The following is a 22,571-nucleotide window of genomic DNA, read 5'->3' on the forward strand; positions in this document are numbered from 1 at the left end:
CCTCTTACTCTTAATTCTGGAGGAAACTGTCCCATAACAGCATAGGGGTTAGCCGTTTATATTCTTGCCTGTCTCGATTTTTTTTCATAGCAGAAAAAAAAAAAAGAATATATCTTGCCTGTTTTCTGTGCCACAGAAAGTAAGATAACAGTCACCTGTTATACTGGGACTAGTAATTTTGCCTATGTTCAATACATGAACTGACTAGCACTTTAGGAGAAAACAATTTCAACCTTGTCTGAAGATACACACAAAGACATAATTTCTATGAAAATCAAAGGGAAGGGTGCATGAGAGTGATGAACTGGGATCTTGGGAACAAACATGCTTCCACTGTAGCAGAGGAACTTCAGAGCTCACATTTAAACTTACACTTAATTTGTACTAGAGAAAGAGAGAAAAAAAATTATTCAAATCAGAATTGCAATTAGGTAAGTATCTTAGGAGAGAGCAGACCTACTTTCTTCAGTATTCAACATAATAATTTGATTTGTGGCCTTAGAAATTCAAAACAGTTTAAAATTTATTGTTACTTGACAAAAGAGTGGAAAGGGGATGGCAGCTTTCTGGAAATGCAAAGGGTTCACCTAGACTTCTAGATGTTCCAATCAGATATAGGGACATGAAATTTACACAGTAAGCATAACCAAACACTGGAACAGAGACTGTGGAAAATGTGTGCCTGGAGCCATCCAGAACTCTACTGGTAAAGGTCCCAAATGGTTTGATCTCACTTTGAAGCCCTTGGAGCAGTAGGACATGCGGACTTACAAAAGCCCTTTCCTCCTGAATTAACTCTATGATTGTATCATCTATTTCTAGCAAAGTCTTTACTGAAAACCAAATACACTGACAATGCAAGACAATTTTCTCTTTAACAGAGCACTGATAACTGCTCTGATGATCTTGATCAAAATTCCCTCACCATAAAATCCAATACCTGGCATCATTGTCCAGTTTTTGCTTACCTGCTCACTTTGACAGCAAAGTTTGATGGCTGACAAAGTTGATTTTCAATGGCAAAACACAGTTGCCGCAGATATTTTTGGTTGTTTTGTTTCCTTGCATGCACCTCTGAAGCTCAAGTTCATTTAGTCAGTAATCACAAGAAATAAAGGTTCTTCAGTCTCCATGTGCCTCAGACAAGCTATGAGACTTACTTTGTGCAAAGGCTTCCTGCACGTCTCCTCCCACTCCGGTCAGAGAGTCCTGAGGTGCGTGGGTTGGGGTGGAGCAGGCAGAGGCAGACCTGATGGGCATTGGAATAGGTCGACTGATAGTGTGGCTGGGTGAGGAACGTGGGGAGCCTGCCCCTTGGGTCTGCAAAACAATCACAAGGGGTTAAACAGGTCTTTGCAAGACCCTGCCTGCTGTCCTTGTTGCCCATCTCTCAGCTTAAAGGCATCATGCTGTTTGCAGATCAGGTGGGTAATGTTAATTATGCTAGAAGAAATATACCAAAGTCAGTTGTTAGTTGACAGCAATGCTTCTGTGTGGAAAAACAGTAAGTAGGAAAATATAAGTCAAGATCTGACTTCCTTTAAGCATGGGAAAATGTCAGGCAGCTAAATTTACAAAAATCCAAGTTAATAGACCTCTCTGCCCTCTCTTCCCTCTTCCATTCCTCCAGTTTGCATGAATGCCAATAAAACATAACCCATTCTGGCTGTGAGAAGGGGAAGGATGCTGGCACCAGTGTGGCTTTCAGCCTGGACAAGGGACTGAAACAGCCCCTTTAATCAGATCAGAGCTGATCACAGCCCTGCCCTCAGCCTCCCTGCAGGACAAGTTCATGGTACATGCCACTTTCCTGTCACATGAAATCTGACACTCACAATAAACAACACAACTTTCTGCTTTTTATTCAGAGCTAGAGAATGATTTAAGCTGCTATTAAATCATATATTTTAAATTATTTGATCTACAGGCCATACTCAGGTCATCCCACAAATCTGTGAGGATAGAGCAATATAAATTCCTGCATGTGTTCAGCTGCTGTAAGTGAAAATGTTTTAACACCAGTCACATAAATGTCATGCTGTCAGCACCTCACAGTTAGGATCACTTAGTGAAATTCAAGCAGACTTTACAAAATAGTAGTTTTTACTAACGCAGCTGGGTGAGTGAGCGATACCAAGAGACATGCTACTCTTCTCATTCACTGCTTAGAACCCCCTAGGAATGTGTGTCCATGTAAGGAAAAACAAATGCTGGAACCCACACCAAACTGCATATGGCTTTTGACTGAAAACCTGTGTTTTAGATGCTAAAGATGGAGGTGGCTTGAGTGCTGTTAAAGGGGAATTGCAACACAAGCCCCTGGTTGTTTACAGTCAAAAGTGACCTGAAGGTTGGTGTTTCCCCCATCCTGGTTTTATTTTGAGAATTCAGGAGGATTTCTTAACTCTTCCTATGGCATTTATTTTGACTCCTGTACTGGTTGCCACTGAAGCCCTGATGTGGTTTGAAAATAAGTTCTAAAAAAGACAACGAGCAGGATGAGTGCAGCATTGCCCTTGAGATTTTTATAAATTGCTCCCTGGACCATAAATAACGTATCAGAATACTAAGCTATTTGTTCTTTTCTCCTATCATCCCTTTCTAAGAGACATTATCCCCAGAAAGACATCAAGGGCAAATTAGGTTTATGAGGAATAAGCACATTACTGATGGAAGAATGGAGGATTTAATACTTGTAATTTCTTTAATGATTGGTTTTAGAACATTTCAATGATGGATGAAAGGCAAGTTGAATATATAAAGGCCAGATGCTCTCCTGTTTCTGGAATCATTGGTACCAATCCAGCAGAAATGTAGATCTCTAGTCCTCCAGAGGCAGGGCACAAAGCAACCTGGAAATGATCCAAGGTGCTTGGAGGTCACACTCCCTGCACATTAGGCAGGTCATCTGAGATCTACAGCTTTCTTCTTTCATGCCCTGATGGAGCCTATTTCATCCTCAGTGAAATTTGTGAAAGAATTTTTGGTTCCCAGCTCCCTGAAAGACGAGTCCTCTTTTTTTACTTGCCTTTTTTCCTTAGCTCTCCTTTGCCTTTGATCTCAGTTCTGGGGAACACCAACAACAGTGGGAACTTTCAGACAAGATGAGGGAAAAAAATGGACAAAATCTGCCTCCTATAGTCAAGTCACACTCAGGAATGAACTTCAGAATAGGCATTTTATTTATTAAAAATAGCAGATGCCCACCAGTATCTCCGGGCTTGAATTTTTCCACGAGAGAAATGTAGAAGCTGCTGCACACCCAGTGCTTACCCTGTGTCTGCTTTGCAGCTATGACTGAGGTGTTGTGTTTATGATCAACAGTGCTCTCTTATCTGTAGCTTTTGATGTTGGAACAAAATGTTAGGGAAGCACATGGAGATGAAACAATTGGAGTCACTCGTCCAGAAAATATCTCCTCACTTTTTATAGTATTTGGGCAGTATCAGAAAGAACTGATGAACAGCAAGTTGAAATACAAGGATATTAGGGAATGCCTAATTTCAGAGAGGTGAACACTAAATATAATTTACTCATCTAGATCCACATCAGCCCAAGTTTGTGGGAATGAAGTGCTCAGGATTGGATTCCTGCATAGTAGTTATCAGGAGAAATATGATTCTTGAAGACTAGAGCTAATGGTCTGAAATCTGCTATGACAGTCAGTAACTACTTCTTGGGAAGCTCAGCAGAGAAATGGAGCACTGAACTGCTCCCAAACCTTGACAGCTCTGCCAGCTGAGAACTAAGGCATGTGGACTGAATGTTATTAATGACTTAAACATTGTCAAAACCACAGAAAGACTTTTGTCTAACCGCAAGGAAGAAACTGCCTGCTGTGACCACCGAAGTTACCCCCTCCCAATGCCTCCTGCCTGGAATTTGGACTGTGACTGGGGACTTGAGATAGGACTATTGTCTAATCATCTCAGGTCTGAGCAGAAGTAAACAGGTCTCAGGGAAGAATGTCTCTGTGTTAAGAATCTGCCCTAGCTGAGCTCAGTGGGTGGTGCAGGAGAAGGGTTTTGGGTGTGTGATGGTGAAATCTCAACAAACCAAAGCAATAACACGCCATCCTCCTGGGCAGACCACATACACACATTCATGTGAGAGGCAGATGAGAAGGATCATAAACCATCAAAGATCCCCCAGAGTGCCCCCCTCACTCATTCCTGAGGCCTTCTGCCACCAGAGGACTGCACGTGATCCAAGTGAGGCACTAATTCCAGAGTCTGTTACAAGAGACTGCAAAGCTTCCCCCACAAGGGGAGGTGCTGGGCATCTTCTGAAGGTATATTCAGCCTTTGGACTCTGTTTTTTGGGAGACCCTCACCACCAAGAAAACCAAAAGAACAGGATCAATAGAATGCTGCTGGGTTCTATGGAGTGGTGATACATTTTCTATTTTAATCTCTCTCTGTCACTCTGTTTCTTCTCTCTCAACTCTCCTCCTTTTTCTTATTTCTTTCTATCTCCCTTTCTCTGCCTCACATTTACCACTGAATAAAACCCATACTATTGACTTTGGCATCTGGTCTTATTTGCACCTTCATTCAGGCAGAGGCATTTCTAATAATTTTAATAACTGGATCATAACAGCATGATGAAAGGGGAGCTATCACAGCCACCATGGATATTTGAATCACTTCAACTTCTGTGTTGTATATACTTGGTTGCAGCTATCAACATTCTCCTGCCTTTCAGGAAAACTCCCATGTATTTTATTTAATTCACCATCCCTAGGCAAACCGCTATGGCTTTTAAGTTAATTCTTGCGAGACAGGAAAGGTTTTCCCACTACCAAGTGTCATGCATGTTTAGGATAAAATGCTTGAAACGAGAACCGACTTTATAGGAACTTTAGCCCACTGCTCCCTCTGCCGGGACTGAACTGGGATGACATACGGGGAAAGCGTACTTCACAGCCTCATCAAACAACGGGGATGTGAGAACTCATTATCCTTTCTCAAGGAAGGGCAGTAGAGAAATAGGTAGTTTATAACCATTAGATGAATTGCCAAGGTGCTCATTCCGATTGAATTCCTCCAGAAATTAATTTAATCCTGTTTCTCTCAACAGATCATGAAATGGCATAGCATAATGGGGATCATTAAAGGTAAATGGTGAAAGTAATTCTTTAGCATCATCACCTGGTATTCAGCCAGGCTATTACTCTAAGCAGGAAAAAAAATGCATAAAAATATCTCGTAACAGCCTGAAAATGTGCTTTGACTTATACTGTCCAGTGAATATTTTATACGGTTGGGAAACTCCTGTCACATTGGAAACTTCTCTTTTGTGAATGGAGTATCTTTTAATACTGAAGAATCAAAAAAGACAGCCTTTACATGGAAGTGATATTTGGTTAGCTTTATTTTTTTTTTGTAGATTGATGCTCTACAAAAGTTATCCAGTGTTAGTTTTATGAAGGTGAGCATTACCTACAAACTCTGCACTCCCTACCACAGACAGAACACATCAGACTTGTGACTGTACTTTTGCTGATAAAAGACATGTGTGTTTTGTTAAAGTGAAACATTTTTATTGAACTTATAAATCAAACTGCTATCTGAAAAGTGCTTTCTTTTTAAGCCTAATATACTTCCAAGATCCATTACAATACTAAAAAGCTCCAAAACAAATCTCTTAATATTTACTACTAGTATTATAGATACTTTCTCTTTCTGCTTTAGGTTGCAGAAACTATTTATTCTCCTAAAGACTCATGGCACTGTTAGTATCAGTGCTGACTTTTAAAGATGGGCACACTGTGCCCTGACTTTTTCTGGGTAAAATGGGATGTCAAACTCATTGCTCTGGTCTAATTTAAGCTCAGTTCTGTTTTTCTTGAAGTTCAAAATTTCTCATGACATTTTCAAAATTTTATCTATGGTAGAAGTGTTCTTTAATCCACCCATGTTATAGGTTGATTTCACCACATTTGACGGGTGGCTTCAATACCTTGCATGTTTTTACTTAGAGAGTGGGAAAAAGATCAAGACTCCTTGTAGCCATGACTCACTTGCTAGAGGACTATGATATTTAGTTGTGAAAATTGCTCCAAGATATTTCAAAATAAGGTGGGAAAGAATTGCAAAATATTAATTTTGGTCAAAAGAACACACACACTTCTCAAGCAGAGGAAAATAAATCACAAGAACACAATCACATTTAAGAGTTAGTGAGGCCTGCAATAAGCAGGTAACCTACTACCTGTTTCAATTCTTCTTCCTAGAGAAAAAGAGGATCAGCACACAAGATTAGCCAGGATGTAGGTACAGAACAGAAAACAAAGTCAAATTTGGAGTATAGAGTTAAAGGTACAGTCAAAGTAGTTGAGGGTATGTGACCTGGTTAAGGTCCCCTCTCTGCACACTTTGAAACACCAGAACAGTGCAAAGCGTGCAGAAAGCTGCTATCATTTCTTACCCAAATTCTTTTTGTCAGTGTACTGACATCAGGCAGCCCTCACTGCTAGCTGTAGCACTGTAGAATTTCACAGGTAGAGTAAAAGGTTTCCTGCCTAATCCAGCTCCCAAAAATACGCTGGCTACTTGGTGGGCTCTGCTGCTTAGGTGCCACCAATTCCTGCACTGTGGCTGCAGAAGCCTGTGTCTGAGGAGATGCAAGTGACATAAGGGGTCAAAGTAATCCTTTAATGCAAAATATGTGTTGTTAAATGGATTTCAGTGAAATTCCTTCTGCTCTTATCAGAGCCATATTTGACCCAAGTTGCCCTGAATTTCCATGCACTCATTTGATCTGGCATGGCCAAAACCAAAACAGACTCCTACACTATTCAGAGCATTTCTTCCAATGTGAATTTCTGACATCATCTACTGAGGTGCATCAGGTAAAATAGGGCTGGATTCTGCAAATAAAGACACATTTTCCAATTTACCCTAGTCTTTAAAAAGGCACATGCTTTTTGATATCTTCATTTTTAACTGAGATCCTTTGTTGAGGCATGTTTCAGCTGTTTAATGAGGCCATGTTTCTGTACTAATGAAAATGACTAAGTGTTGCAAGGGAAGCAACTCCAAGCTGAGGGAATTAGATGTGGTTGTCAAACGTGGTTATCTGACAGAACCAGCAACTGAATGGGCACAGTTAAAGGAACTAGCAAAGTGATTCTATACAGTCAGCTGGAGTAGGTAATACTGTACAGTGCTGAAGCTTTTTTCTCATAGCTAATAGTAATTTTATATGTTGATTTGTTTCTTTTCTTATTCTTACTCCATTTAGCAGTAAGTGACAATGATGATGCAGTGTTGCTACAGGAACATCATTGTCTGAACATAATTTGAAACCCCTCAATTGAAAGACCAAGGCAAAAAATAAAAAGGGATGGAAACAAAGCCAAATTTTGTAGGTAGAAACAGTCAAGTACTGCAGAGTTCTGCACATACACCTCTTCCCTCTTCTCTCTTGCTTCACTCTATCTGTTCTCCTTGGTAGTATCAGATGGAGCTCCTTACCTTCAGCAGTTTCATGAGGCCTTCTAACTGAACCATAAGCTCCCTCCGGCTTTCCTGGAGAGCAGACATCCTCTGCTCCAGCTCATCCTTCCGCTGTCTGAGAAACAAGCAGAGCTGATCAGTGCTTAACCCTCACAGTATCAACAGCTTTTAACTGCATCATTTTCCCAGCCCTACTATGAGGTACATGCCTATAGACTAGAGCAAAGCTGTATGAATTCAGCATAGTGCTTAGAAATGGGGCTACGTGAAGACTAGTGAGTTCCCTCATACTGAGAATCCTCATGGGACTGAATACAGTGATTAGGGAAAAGAGAGACACTGACATAGACACTTCTTCAAAGAATAAATGAGATTTGAACAGATTTGTGTTATATTCCCCTGTGGAAATACTGGCAATTTTTGTCTTTGGAACTCTCTAGTCAATAACCTCACTAGCTGTCAGGAGAAATTAAAGCCATGCCCTGAAGGACAGGAAATTACAGCAGGGGCACTGAACACAGAGAGATATGAGAGAAGCGAAGACAGTTCAGAAATTCACACAGAAAATCACCATGATCTGCTTTTGTTTCTAATTTTTTTCCTGAAAGCAAGAGTAGGACTATCACATAGTGGAGATATAACTGTTTGAAATTAGCTCTTTGGACTTGGAGTCCAGTGCTGGTCCCATGACTGTGTGAATACTGAGCTTCTCCAAGTGTGACAGGCACTCTGTGCCCCCACAAGTGTGAACGGCTTTGACTCTGCACAGCTCCACTGCACAGGATGGGGGATTAGCACTTGCACATGCCCAATCACTAAATTTTGTGAGAGGCCCACACCTAAAAGCAAAATAGAAGTGTTGCCTCCAGGAATCTATGATGTAATTAACAAGATTGCTGTAAAAAATACACGTATTAGGTATATTTTATACACTGTGTTGCAAATAATATAAAAACCTGTATGTTGCTAGCTGTCTGCTACCTACAAAATATGACAATTTAATCCTAAATGGAAAAGTACCATAGCCAACAAGACTTAGGTAAATTTCCTGTATTTAGAGAAATACAAACCCCTGATTTTGAGCCTTCTCTTTAAGTGAGCAGCTACTGATACAAGTAAGCAACACTGATTTCTACAGGACTGCTCATGTGTGCCATCTCTCAGCCATATAACAGGATAATATAGTAACACTGCCAGGTTGCATTTTCCTTTCTGAAGGATTCATCTGTTTTCTGTTACAAAATGCATGTGCTGGCTATTCTTTTCTGTGCATGTAATGGTTGGAAATGCTATGAACTGTACAAAGGCAGTGGAGTTTAAGAAACTGCTAATAAAAGTAAGGTCCATGTATTTCAAAGTGGTATGTCCTAGCTCAGACCTCTGCTAGGTTTTAGGTTCCTTCCACAGAAGGATCTAGCATCTAAGCAGTGTGCACTGTACAGACTGCTCCTCAGAAGTTTTTCTCCTGCTGTACTCCAGAGCAAGTTGTTGGAAGTAATGGGTTTTCCAACATGTCTCCAAGACAGTACTGGTAATGGGAGGGAATGTTGTGTTCAGAACCTCATTTCAGTGACTTTGCAACACTACAACAACTAGTGAAAGATGCTGAGACAGGTACCCACAACATAATTTACAGATTCCAGCATTTCTTAATATGATAAGAACTAAATTGCCCTACTGCTCTAAGTGCTTCAAGCTCAAAAAATCTGTGGGGTAACAGACATAAATCAGGGCTGCTATTGAGTCCTGCTGTTTTACATGTAAGAACAGCCTTGTGCCATCGTAATTGTCTGAGAATTTGAGGCCGAAATTCCCCAGTAAGTCAAAAGTCAGATTTTTGCCTTTCAAATGGTCAACATTTTAGAAGGCATGCAAAGCAGTTCAGACCCACAGATTAAAAGTTATTTTATGACTCTTGATACTTCTATTAAATCAGAGGAAATATAACTGAGGAACTCAGCCTCACTGCCCAAGGGATATCCCATGTCAGGAAATTAAAATAAGGATATTATGCTTTAATATGTGTATCAAAATTGGAGACAGGGAAAAATTAAGCAGTCAATCCACTAACCTTGCACATTTATTTATTTATTTATTTGTTAAGTATAATGAAATTTATTTGTCAACTACATAGAAAGCTAATCTCCTAAACATGCCGAAAATAGACTTTAGGTTTGATGCACAAGAGCTACATTATTGCTATATTTTGTAGAGTACACATTTTCATCAAAGTCAGTTCTATATCTCTCACAGAATGTCACTTGCCTGTAGATCTCTAGAAGTAATTACATACTAAAATCACTCATACAAATGAAGAAGCTAATTTATCCTCAGCTCAGAAAGCAAATGTAATTATTTGTGAATCAGAAAATATTTTATTGTGGAAAACTCCATAATAAAACTATGAAGTATGTCTAAAGAAAAAAATTTAGCACAATTTCTTACAGTAATTTCTTTTGGGTATGAATGAGAGCACCGAAATATTACTTATGTGAGGAGTGGCTAAGTGGCCAACAGTGTTCTTCAGCTTTCTCATGAGAGAACTGATCCTTGGAGACAGAGCAATCCAGCATTGTGTCACTGGAAAGAAAGTGCTTACTCTCAAGTCTCTATTCACGTGAAGCATTTTGATTAGCTCCTATTGGATTCTCTGTCTGACTCTCACAACATGAATTTCAGGACTTTCAGAGAGCCTATGGATCTGGGCCAATGACAACTGTACTTCTTCAATGTGATATCCATGGCAATTAGTAAATCCATGTAGAGTATTGTAATTAACATGCAGATGCATCAATATGAATGATTTTAGCTTGGTGGGATGATTGGAAGAACAAACCTCTAAATCTTCAGCTGCTGCAGATAACATTACTCCTCACCTTCCATGTGATAAGGAGGATCACTCTGCAGCCTGCTTTTGCACCATAAAGAGAACTGACCTCTCCTTAGAGTTCAACACATTGTGGGGGATTTCCAAAATTAACACCTAATTCTGGCTCTATTTTCATGTAGCTCTGTATTTTCTTCAGCATAAATGAGAAATCTTTGTAAAGGTGTTTGTTCTGACAAAACATTTTCCCCATATAAGTAATGGAATTTGGAAAGGGCTGTGGCCTAAGGGCCTAACTCTACAAACACTAATGCACATGCTTAATTTAATGTACATGAGTAATATGTGAGATTCCTCATGCATGCAGTTTAAAGCATAAGCTTAATTACTTCTAGGACAACAGGCTGCACCAAAAATGGAATCAAAATACATATAGGTTTCCTTATTTTAAAAAAGGCCCTCAAAATGTAAGCACGGCTTCTCTCTTATTGAGAATGACTGGTTGGCCTGTGTCATGGCTGGAGGTTTCACTGCTCTGGACTTACCTCAGCAGCCGGAGCTCCGCAAGGAGAGTGGGATTTTGTTGTGCCTTCTCTGGTGTGGGCTGAGACGCTTGCTCGTGTTCAAGTCGCAGCCTCTGGATCTCCTGTAGGATTTCTCTTGGGGAGGAGAATAAACAGAAGACTGCAAGTCACAAGAGGAGCAAAAGTATGACTGTATGTAGCTTTTCCTATGCAGATAAAATGACTGGGCTGCAACTAACCAAAGGAGCCCTCAGCAATGGGAGCCGAGCTCTGGATGCTTTTTCAAATAAACTCTTTGGATTTTGCCATAAAGTGAAATATTTCTTCAAGACCCCCAAAAATCAGAGGTAGACATGAAATAGCTCTAAGTTTAAATGAATTGTTCCCTTCTTATTCTTCACTATTAACATTTTAAGTACCTCAGCAACTTAACAAAAATTAAAATGACCTTTCTGGCCCTTCTTAAGTATCAGAGAAAATATTTAGCACTTAAAAAATAGTGTTAGTGTAAGTAGATATGTGAGAGCAGTAAACAATGCACAGAGAAGCAATTTAATAGGTCTTGTTACGACTGGCTTGTCAGCCCTGGAGTGCTGTCAAAAGGCTAATACAAAGCTTCACAGCAGAAGTTAGAAACCTTTGTGAATTTTGTCTCTTCTTCACAATGTGCTGGACAGCAGACGGTCAAGAGGCAGCCTTGAACTATGAAAGACAAATTGAGACTGGAGCTGGTGGTGCTCATTACACAGTGACAGAAGGCAGTGAAGAGTTTGGAATAGGAAACCATCTGGTCTGGGCTGGCCTCTATTTTACAGTTCAGCATTAAAAGCAGAGCTCTGCTGCCATACAGTTCATGGCATCAGGCAGTCTGATACCCAGGGCCAGATTCTCTGCTGTTAACAAATAGGCATTACACCTTTTTGGGTCTGGCTGGCCTATTTCTCCTGGACACTGTCTCTCAGTCTCGGTCGCATCTGCTCCTCCTGTCTCATTTGATCAGCAGCCTGACTTGCTGCTAACCTTTCTGCAAACCTTTCCCAGGCAGACTGTTCTGGAGAGCTTTAATCATCTTTTTCCCAAGTAAAAGCAGGGGAGCATAACATTGCAAGCGTGACTGATCCTTTTATCTTTTCATGTTATAGTGCTGCAGAGGTTCTGACTGAAAGTTAATCTGGTTTTGAAACAGGACAGGCTTTTTTTTAAAATTCTTTACAAACAGCAGCTGCAAGTAGTAAAGTATCAATGATTATATTATGTCATTGAACAGCACACTCATGGAAACACAGAGTGGCTACGGATTTCAAAGCCTTTGTCATATTGTGTGGGTCTTTTTGTGCTCTGTGCTTTTGAGAAGGGGAGATGTGCATGTATAAGCACATTGTACAGGTGTAGGTGGTGAAAAATGCTAAGAAACAAACCAATGTACATAATATATGGGACTGAACAAACCCAGGCACTTTGTGGACGCTTACCGGTTTTTATTTTCAAGCTCTGCAATCAGCTGCCTTTGTTGCTTGTTTGCATCAATGGTGAAGGAGATATCTGATGTCCCTCTCTGCTGACTCTGCTGCTGTTGTAAAACAGAGAAGGCTGCATTAAAAGGGGACTAGCCAGCATGCAAACATGAGTTCAACACAGATCTGTTCTGTGAAATCTGCTTACAGAAAACCCAGTACCAGGCTTGCCTACACTAAAAAAAAGAGCATCCATGTAGTGCTCATATTGGTATGGCTCCATTGCTAGTAAAGCAGAGTAAGTGCTAGAGTAAGACTCAGTGTTTACTATCCTGTCATTCATTGCTTTTCAAGGAGCTTCCTCTGAATCCAGCAATGGCCCTGCTGCAGGCAGTTGCCGTACTACCAACTCTTGATTTTGATGCTACAGAAAAGAGTAATAAATCAAAGTAAAAACCAGCATCTGCCTCCAAAAAGTAGATGTGTTTCCAGTGCAGTGATGTTATGCTCTCTTTGAAACCATGGTTTTGCTTTCAGTTTGAAAGCTGTACTGAGTTTTCAGTCTGGCTGTATGGCCCATTTGGCCAATTTCCTCTATACTCTCTGATGATACTTCAGAAAACATCTTTCCCCAGTCCTTCAGGTACAGAAAAACCTTTTTTCCCCCCAATAAAACAAGTACTTACCAAACTAGGCAGTGCTCACTAAAGACTCATTGAACTATGCTCTCTTTTTGCATGTTCATCAGTAATAACCAGTTCTTGTTTACCTTATTCCCTCCTGTATTTCAGTACTGTAGCGATGACAACACAAAGCAAGACATTTAAAAGTTTCTCAGCTATCAAAGAGATCCATTTATTTCTAACCCCAACCTGAAAGAATCAGACATTTGAAAATACTCTGCTGAGTTACAGCTGTGATATGAGTGTTCCTCACCATAAAAAGCCCTGTGAAGTGTAACCTTGGAGCCCTATTTTATATGATGCTAGGCATTTTCTTCTCCAGGAGGTGGACCCTCAAAAAGGATGAAGATATGTATCAATAGCCTAACAAATCTAACAAAGATTAGGACTTTCTGTGGGAAAAGGGTAGTATATTTTGCCTGTAACCACATACTATTTTTTCTGCCATTTTCCTGTTAACTCCTCAACCACAGGGAAGCAGAACAGTGCATAAAGGCAAAATGATACATGCTGGTGGACTTCATGACTGATATAGGAGGAATCTTTACCCTGAATGCCCACTGTTATTACTACATTTTGTTCCACAAAATTCAGAATGACCATCAGCAAAGCTTTTAAAATTTTCACTGTGCTGCTGCTGTGGTGCCACTCTTGTGCTCGGAAAGATTTCTGTATACAGAAACCTTCTCTTTTCCTTCTGTCTCTTTTGTTCAAAGAGCACACATGGATGGCAACAAGAAATTCAGTATTATTCAAACCAGCTCTATTTATACTCTTTCCTAAGTTTTGCCCCATATCAAGGACACATTATACATAACTGATTTCAATCCAGTTTTTACTCAGAGACATTATTGGAAAATCTTGTTCCCATAAAGAATTACTGTCCTTCAGGAATCATCACCTACAGTTGCCTTAAATCTGAAACACTGTGTCACACCTCTGGAAGAGACTGATTTGGGCTTGGCTGGCACAGCCAGGAGCACCCTTCTCTTCCCAGGTAGCTGCAAGTAGTGTGAAATCTTCTGTGACAGAGGGGGCAGCAGATTCGACTTCACTTGGCGTAAGTGTGACTCAGTGTCTGCACGAAGGGTGGTGCCCAATTTCACCCTTTCAATTGACCCCACAGTGTAAATCTCAGTGTGAAAATGTTTCTGGGCACTCCAGACCAGCTGCCTTTCACTTAACCATCATTTCTGGTCCCCTGTTCTACCAAATGGGCTGAGATGGAAAAAAAAGTAACTAGGCTGACCTTATGCATATCATTTAAGATTTTATACTCTTGGATTAGGTTCCTGCTTCATTCTCTCTTGTTTCTGAATGCAGTTAGTAAGGTTTTAGCCTGTCATTACCTTCTATCCTGGGATACAAAGAGCAGAATAATCATTGCTCTGAAATGAAAATGGGAGCCAGAGCTAATGCAGGGGGTCATTACAGTCATCCTGCTGAAGAACATTCTTTAAAATCCTTAGTATTTAGGGCCCTAGTGGCTGCGCTATTTGAACTACGAAGTCAAATGGATTTGCCACCCATTTTTCCATTGCAGTAAATTATTAACCTCTAACCAAAGCTAGTCCAGACAGTATTTTCTAGTCTTTTCGGAGTTCAAGATGTCAGATTCCCTTTGATGTAATTATTTAAATACCATTGCATTAGTATATAGATTATATGCATTAGTATGTGAATTCTTTGATTTAAATGGACTGCATAAATATGTTATTACTAAGGCATAACAGCCTCTGATGAAAAAGATAGGGAAAAATAATCCATTAGACTGCCAGATGTAATTTTCTGATCTTGCCAAGCCCCTGGAACACAAGAGAGGGAAAGTACCTTCCTTTAATTAAAACACTTACTGATGAAGAAGTTTCTGCTGCCAGCCTTGCTGCATACCTGGCGATCAGCTTATGTTCTTCATCCAGGCGACTTGCGCTGTCGAGCACGCTGCTCAGGGGTGGGGAAGGAGGGAAGACATATTTATACAGGATAAAAATGACCATTGCTGTATTACACCATCATCTCACACCCCCCCAGTACAGACTTTAGAAGCAAAATATCACCAAATTAAGAACCGCAGATGTTAATTGAGCAAAGGAGAGAAGGGGAAGGGTAATTTGCCTGGGAGGATCAGGTCTAGGGTCCAGGTAGCACCTTCCCTTTGTAGAAAACACCAGCAGTCTGCAAGCCCTGGCCAAGGCTGTGCAAGATGCAACTTATAGACTACTCTGTCCAAAAAGAGGTTGGAAGTGGCTAGAACCACCAGTCAGCATTTATGTCATATCTCAGGTTTATCAGATCACCTAGAAGAGTGATTACTTTTTGGACAGTAGAATAGCGGGAACCTCAGTCTTTGTTGAGAAAAACTTCAGAAGCTTTGTCAGATTTGCAACAGAAGACAGTATTTAGGACAGTTTTGCAAGGCACTTACTAAGGCCTCATGGACCACTGTTTAGAACCACTGATTCAGGAATTTATAATCAGACTTTCTGTTTTATTACTGGTCCCTGATATTTGGGAGTAAGACTTCAGGGAATGGCATGATTGATCAAAAAGTGTAAATACTAAACAGCAAATAAACTGAATTCCTTTAAAATATTGCAACATATATCACCACTGATCCCAGACTTGGACTCACTTTAACTTGGAGCCAACTTCTGCTATGAGGATGCAGGAGTCTACCAGCACCAACTGTGATGGACTTTGGTCATATGTGCAGAATATCCAATCAAATCTCTGGTTCAGAAAGTGTAAGAAACTAAAGAGCAAATATGCTTAATTCCTTTACAATATTGCACCTTATTATTTTTTCCTAAAAATATAAAATGCAAATATTTCTCTCAAGTAAATGCCTTTCCAGCTGTCCTTATTTTAAATGGAGGCTATTATTTAGTCAGAAGAGCAGAAAAAAGGTAATATAGTGGGAAGCTTTACTATTTCTAGACGTTTATAAGTTTGCAGAGAACCATCAAAACTAATGAACTGACAAAATCAGAATGCTGAAGAGGACTTAGTTGACCCTGGCTAATCATGGGTTTTAGAATGCTATACTGCAGTACTTCTAGTACACAAGAGAAAAAAATTGAAGTCCCTAAGAAGAGGAGAGAAGAATGCTTTGCTGTACAGAACACAAGACAGCCTGCAGACCATCTCAGACAGGGGCAAGACTGACTTCTTAACCCTTGGCAACTGTATGATGTATTTTTGTCTGAAGGGAGACAGGCACACACCTCTTTGCCCATGGGATTTTCAGGGTATGCAACTGGTTGGTGGTGGATGAGCCTCACATTTTAAAGAAGTGTGCAAAACAAGAATTCTTCTGGGTATGGGATTTTATTCTGATTTCTGCCAGAAATTGGATCTTGAACTTGAAAAGCCTTCCAGAGGAAACTTGTGCTAAAATATCTGCTTTTGAAGAATTCACATCTTTAAAAGAAAAAAGAAGTATTTCTCAAATATTTCTCAGTGAGTTCATGCCCCCGTGTACCTCAGGGGAACTACATTGGGCATCTTTTGGTTGACTTGATTAAATCCTCTGGGATTTAAATGTCGTGTTTGAAAAGGCAGTAGTCAGTGATCCTCTCTGATCATTAAAATAAAGCTGGGTGTCATGCAGATTTGTTATGGCTACTGATGTAAGAGAAAAGAGACAAACATCACCTTTTTCTCACTTGGACAATAATGTGTGAGACCGCAAACATGAAGTTTAGAAAAAGAGTAAAGCTCTGACAAGTGAGATGCAGAGAGGCACTGTGCAAGCAAAGCTTGTGCTGCAGACTGCATGTAAGACTTGTGGAGGTAGATGGACATTGACTTCTTGGTTTTGGTTATTTTGTTACATATGTAGCTTAATTTTATGCTTACTCATATTCTTGTGGGATAACCAGTTTACTTTCTGAAAAGACCCAAGCTAAAGGTATTTTTGTAAATTTATACAGTTCTGCTTCTTACATACTCATGCTTACTGTACTGATACATCATCCAGAGAAAGAAAGGGACAAACAACTCTTGCAGACACATAAAATTATGTAAACCAGGTAGTAACGGTTACTTTCATGAGAGTTTAATTTTTAACTTTACCATAATGACTAAAACATTGTGTCCTCACAGATGGTTGTAAAACCAGTAAGCATTCAGCATCAATTATCCTTGTTACAGCAATGAGCAGCCATGGAATATGGTTCCATTTGTTGGCATAACACAATCTGCACCATAGTTCTGAGATGTGAGCTAATCCCTGAGACAATGTCTGTACTGAATGAACCAAGCCACTGCAGCTTTTTGATTCTTACATGTATCTAATGTATTTGATATGTATTTATACTCAGGTGGATGACATAAAATAGATGTACCCAGTGCACCAGATTTGGTCTATGAATGCCACAAATCACTAGTCCCAAAGCTCTGTAAATTAAATATCAATGTCTGAGATAACTTTAGTTCTGGAATAAATCTATTCCATTTAACCATTAAGCACAGAGATACGCACAGCAGCATTCGCCTTGACTGCCAAGACTTTTATGTCTCAGGAGTTCTGATTTGCCATAATTCACTTCTGTTTTACTTCAGCAACTTCAGGGACAATCATACAGTGATACAGTATGACAATCATACACACAAGCCTTAAACATTATGAATATGTGTGCAGAATTTGGGACCCTCACAAGAAGGATCGGGCAGCCTTTTGAAAGAAAATGAACATTTTGCACACAAATATTCTACTGCTTCTCCTTTTTTCTAACAATGTTAAACAACATTTTGAACACTGCTTCTCCACTAGTGACCATTTCTTTAAAGACTTTATAATTACTAGCAATAGTTGGTCTGGCATCTATCACCATTCAGATGCAGAATGAATATCCAATACTATCACCCATACAATAGGACTTCTATGGTCTCAGGGAGATCCATAAAAAAAGGATCTCAAGACTGCAGACAAAGGAGGAAAAACAGGATAGCCTGTGAGCAAAGGAGTAACACTGGAGGATTTTTGCTTTTTCTCAGGCTTTAGATTTGTCAAACTAGCTTGCTATGCAGTAGGCACCTGAAATAGATGATATGGATGTTCCCTACTGGTCTTAAAACTATGTCACCACTGGTTAGAAAAGTCTCTTGTGGAATTTTGCGATGTGGTCTTCATAATGCACTCATATTCTACAAACCTTCACTTAATAAATACATAGAAAATACAGAAAAATGAAAGGGTAGGTTTCTAAGCCCCAGGGCTGTAAAAACAATGGCCCAACAGCCACACACCAAATGTATTTTGAGGTGTTTAACTGTGACACTTTCAAATTTGTCCTGGCTTTAAGGCACTTTAAATGACGACACATCATCTGAGCCCTCTGCTGTTGTTCATTTGCCATTTAATTTAGAATCACCAAGTCTTTATCACCAAAATGTTAATAATTCTCAGCAATGTAGGTATAATCATAAGAATGAACTCTGTTCAAGGGAGCCAAATGTCTACACATTTCCTCTGTAGCAGTTGGTCACCGAATGCTTTTTCTCTTTTGAGGGAAGATTAGACCAACCTACCTAGCTACAGTTAATTGTTGTGCATAATCTCTTAATAAACATTAAAAAAATTCCATAGAGTAGATGGCACTCCTATAATACAGAAATAGGACTCACCAGTGTACTACACAGTACTACACAGTATAACATAAAAGACCCAGAAAACAGCTTTCTGTGGAATCAAAATAACCTCCTACTTTTACATATTCTATTTTCTTCTGCATGCAAAAAGAAAAAGTCTGAAATATGGGGAATTAATATTCAGTAGTAGGAAAAGTCTCTAACTTACAAAAATGAAAACTATTTGCAGTTAAAAGTTCTTTTTTAGAATCAAACACTAAAGATAAACAAAAGTAAATATCAAATACTAGTTTTACATACTAAACCAGACTTTACAATCAAACTATTCAAAACATCTGGTTAAAGAATACTTTTTCTACCATACAGTTACTATAAACAATGAATGAATTCTTTCTTTTGTTTCTTAATTTGCTATGGAGTACTGGCTTCTAAAAAACCCACAAGTAGTTTATTAGTCTCTGGTAGATGGAAAGGAAAACTTGTACTTTTACTTGCAGTATCAAAGAAATGCAGATGAAAAATAAAGACAAGCAGTTAAAATTAATTAAATTAATTCAAACCCTCCCTAAACCACAAAATAGCTGCACTTAAAAGAGAAAAAAAGTTATACTGTCCTATATTGTACTGATCACTAGCTACTATAAATTAGCATGACTCAATACCTAAAAAATCCAAATCTAGTTTTGCTTTGAAATGTTACTATATAGTTCTTAAGGTAATTTTATGTATTATGCTCACAAAGTATTTCTGTGGGGGGGTTTTGCAGATAAAGCTCCAGCTACAATCATTCATTTCATCTTTGGCTGCCAGAAGCACTTGAAAATATGTGATGGGACATCTGGGTAGACACAGGTGGTATTTTGCAGGCAGATTCAACAGCAGAGCTGGCCACCTGCAGTCTCCCCTACATCAGAAGCTACCTGGTTATGGTTAACTACATGCCTTACTCAGGTTAGCTAATCTTTTTAAGACACAGGGTGAAATAAGTTGAATTCAGTATCATCCTAACACAGTTGTGTGGGTTTTGAGCAAACCCCACCCAGCCACTTTGGGGCATGGGCTTTGCCTGAAGATGCCAACCCAGACTATATGAGATACAGCAGTTGAGCCTCCTGCAGAGGCCTCACCTACCTCTACTAGAAACTGGCTTTACACAGGAGTTTCAGGATGGCAAGACTTCGTTTGTTCTTCTTGTCTTTACCAAAACATAACTATTTAATTTCTCTACCAGCAGTCTCAACTACCTAAGCAGTAAATGACAATGCAGCAGGGTCTGACACGTGACTAAGACTGCTGTCCCTCTTGGGTATGTTTCTGTCAAAACCTAATTAAACATATAACCGTGATTGTTTCTCATCAGGATGCTGTGACTGCAGTGATTTAGTGTCAGTAATCAAATGTTATGTACTATGCTTTGCATCAGTTATTTAAATGATTAGGCCATTATCAGTCACTCTCCATTCATTCCTCAAACCCAACACTTGATGGATGTTATGGCACATGATTTGAATGCACATATTTCACAGAATCATGTAATCAACTAGGCTGGAAAAGACCTTTGAGAAAATTGAGTCCAGCCTATGACCTAATACCACCTTGTCAACTAGACCATGGCACTAAGTGCCACATCCAGTCTTTTCTTAAACAACTCTAGGGATGGTGACTCTACCACCTCTGTGGGCAGTCCATTCCAATGACAAATCACTCTCTCTGTGAAGAACTTCTTCCTAATGTCTAACCTAAACCTCCTCTGGCGCAGCTTAAAGACTGTGTCCTCTTGTCCTACTGCTGGTGGCCTGGGAGTAGAGGCGGATACCCACCTGGCTACAACCTCCTTTCAGGCAATTTTAGAGAGTGATGAGGTCCCCTCTCAGCCTCCTCACCAGGCAAAACAACCCCAGCTCCCTCAGCCGTTCCCCAGAGGACTTGTGCTCCAGTCCCTTCACCAGCCTTTTTGCCCTTCTTTGGACCCACTCCAGCACCTCAACATCCTTCCTGAACTGAGAGGCATGGCCCTTGAGGTGAAGCCTCATCAGCGTCAAGTACAGGGGAACATTTGGATACAAATGTACTATGGTCAGGATGGCTCAAAACCTTGAGAGAACAGGTTATAATGTACAGAATAAAATTTGGAGGATGGAAATGGTAAAAATTAGGCCAGGCACCCACAAAGAGAACTGGTGCGGAATCAGTGGTCCTCACTGAAGCTAAATAAATCACACATGAGGCATCCAAAATATGCCTGGATAACTAGCCTAGAACCATGTTCATACTTTGTTCGCCTCTTGAACAACTGTATCATGTAAGTCACTTGTGGTAGGCAGCAGCAGATAGTCTTCTCCCTGTTAAAGTTGGCCAAGTGGTAATGTACTCCTGTCCTCCGTCACAGATGGGCAAGGACTGCTCCACGCACATGCTCCCCATAGCTTTCTTTCACAGTCACAGTGTAAATATTCCTCCATAAGCCTGCTTTCTGGAAGTGCTTCTTCAGGAATGAAATTCCCCTTGAAAATGCTTTTGTTTTGAGTAAATGATTTTCATTTTCCTCACTACAAACTAGTTTGCTTTTTTCCCTCTACTAGCACATTCCAGTGGGCAACAGAATAGAGAAACAGATCCGGAACAATGAAGGGAGACTCTTGTTCCACTGGGCATGACAAATTGCTCCCATTTTCAACAGGAGCTACACATAGAAGTGAATTTTGTAAGACTGCAGAGAACCACTGCATTAGCTCTCCCAAAGGAAGTTGCTTGTTGCTTTCTACATAGTAAATGGAGACTTTCTCCTAACCCAGGAAATGTTCTGCAATAGCAGCACAGGAAACTGAACTGAGCAAAACAAACCGCCTGAGCACAGTTTTGCTAGAAATACTGTACAGTTTTCTGCTCGGCATCACATTTTCTAGGGCCATATAACCACACTGCTCACCACCTTGCTGCAAGGTACAGGGCTGCAAAGTCTAGAGTTCTGTTGTACTTGGAGAGGTGAGCCTGCTGCAATGCCACCATCTCCAGTGTCAGGACAGCTGGTGGGTTCAGTAGACAAAGCTCAATAATTGCTCCAGCAGAAACAATGCATTATGTTCAAGACATCCTTGAGTCTGAACGAGATAAGGGAACATTTATATATAAGATTCAAACAATGCAGAAATCAGGCAGACTTTAAAAACAATGCCTGACAAATGTAAAAATCAAAGTGAACTTCTTTCACTAGGTTAACAAGCAAATTATTATGGTCATCATCTTTAATTATGCCCTGTTACCATTTTTTACTTTCAAGGAAGGTGAGGCTACAAATTATGTAGCACCTCAAAAATTAATCCCTTGAAAACACAGATTTGTTAATCATCTCTCTATAAGATTTCTGTACCCCAACCAAACCCTGCACTGCCTAAAGCGCAGGATCCCAAATCAATTTGCACTGCCATTCTCAACTAAGCAATTCTTTGCAATACTTAGTAATACCTTTCTAACATCATATAGAGAAGAGCAGCAGTTGCCACAATCCACCAGCTTTAGGAGGACATACCCCGCATTCATATGCATTCCCTTTAGGTTTGTGCTCATGAAGAGCTGCTTCAGCTTGTAGCTAGGAGGAAGCAGTGAGAGCATTTGGCTGACCAACATCCCTCTCCTGGGTCCCCCAAAGGCGCCAAACCTGCACTAACCGTGCGGGGTTGCTCTGTAGCATGTTGACATACACCCCGATGAGCACATGTTCATCAGCCAGCCTGTCTGCAACATCGAGGCTATACTGTAACCTGAAACAGGGTCGGGGAGCAGAGGGTGCGATCCGGACACACACAGAGATAAACAGAGAAAGCAGGAGCAAGTAAGATTGTGAAATGGGAATTTAGGAATGAATACTTCAGTGGTTTTAGAGAAGAAAAATCCCCCCCCCAAAAAACAACACACCAAGTGCAGAAATTATTTTGTTATTACTGTAGTTTACATATTTAGTGACTTAGGGTGGTAAACATCGTACTTGATGACAGAGCCAGCCTCAGAAATCAATGAGATGCTAGACTGGG

At 40.1% G+C, this 22,571-nt stretch overlaps 1 protein-coding gene across 11 annotated transcripts in view; it reads right to left on the reverse strand.

The window, feature by feature from the left end:
* Positions 1-22,571, reverse strand: part of DTNA (dystrobrevin alpha) — a 234,632-nt gene that overhangs the window by 16,822 nt on the left and 195,239 nt on the right. For 10 of the 11 annotated variants that reach the window (XM_071554578.1, XM_071554583.1, XM_071554577.1 and 7 more), the window contains 5 exons: positions 14,802-14,889; positions 12,284-12,381; positions 10,833-10,946; positions 7,479-7,575; positions 1,161-1,320 (listed from right to left, as the gene is read on the reverse strand). In XM_071554578.1, the coding sequence (XP_071410679.1) occupies positions 1,161-1,320; positions 7,479-7,575; positions 10,833-10,946; positions 12,284-12,381; positions 14,802-14,889 (557 nt within the window). Of the gene's footprint in view, positions 1-1,160; positions 1,321-7,478; positions 7,576-10,832; positions 10,947-12,283; positions 12,382-14,801; positions 14,890-22,208; positions 22,302-22,571 lie in introns of all 11 variants that reach the window. The other variant, XM_071554585.1, reaches the window with a different exon arrangement.

The sequence above is a fragment of the Pithys albifrons genome, chromosome 4 (genome assembly GCF_047495875.1).
Source record: "Pithys albifrons albifrons isolate INPA30051 chromosome 4, PitAlb_v1, whole genome shotgun sequence".
NCBI classification, from domain to species: domain Eukaryota; kingdom Metazoa; phylum Chordata; class Aves; order Passeriformes; family Thamnophilidae; genus Pithys; species Pithys albifrons.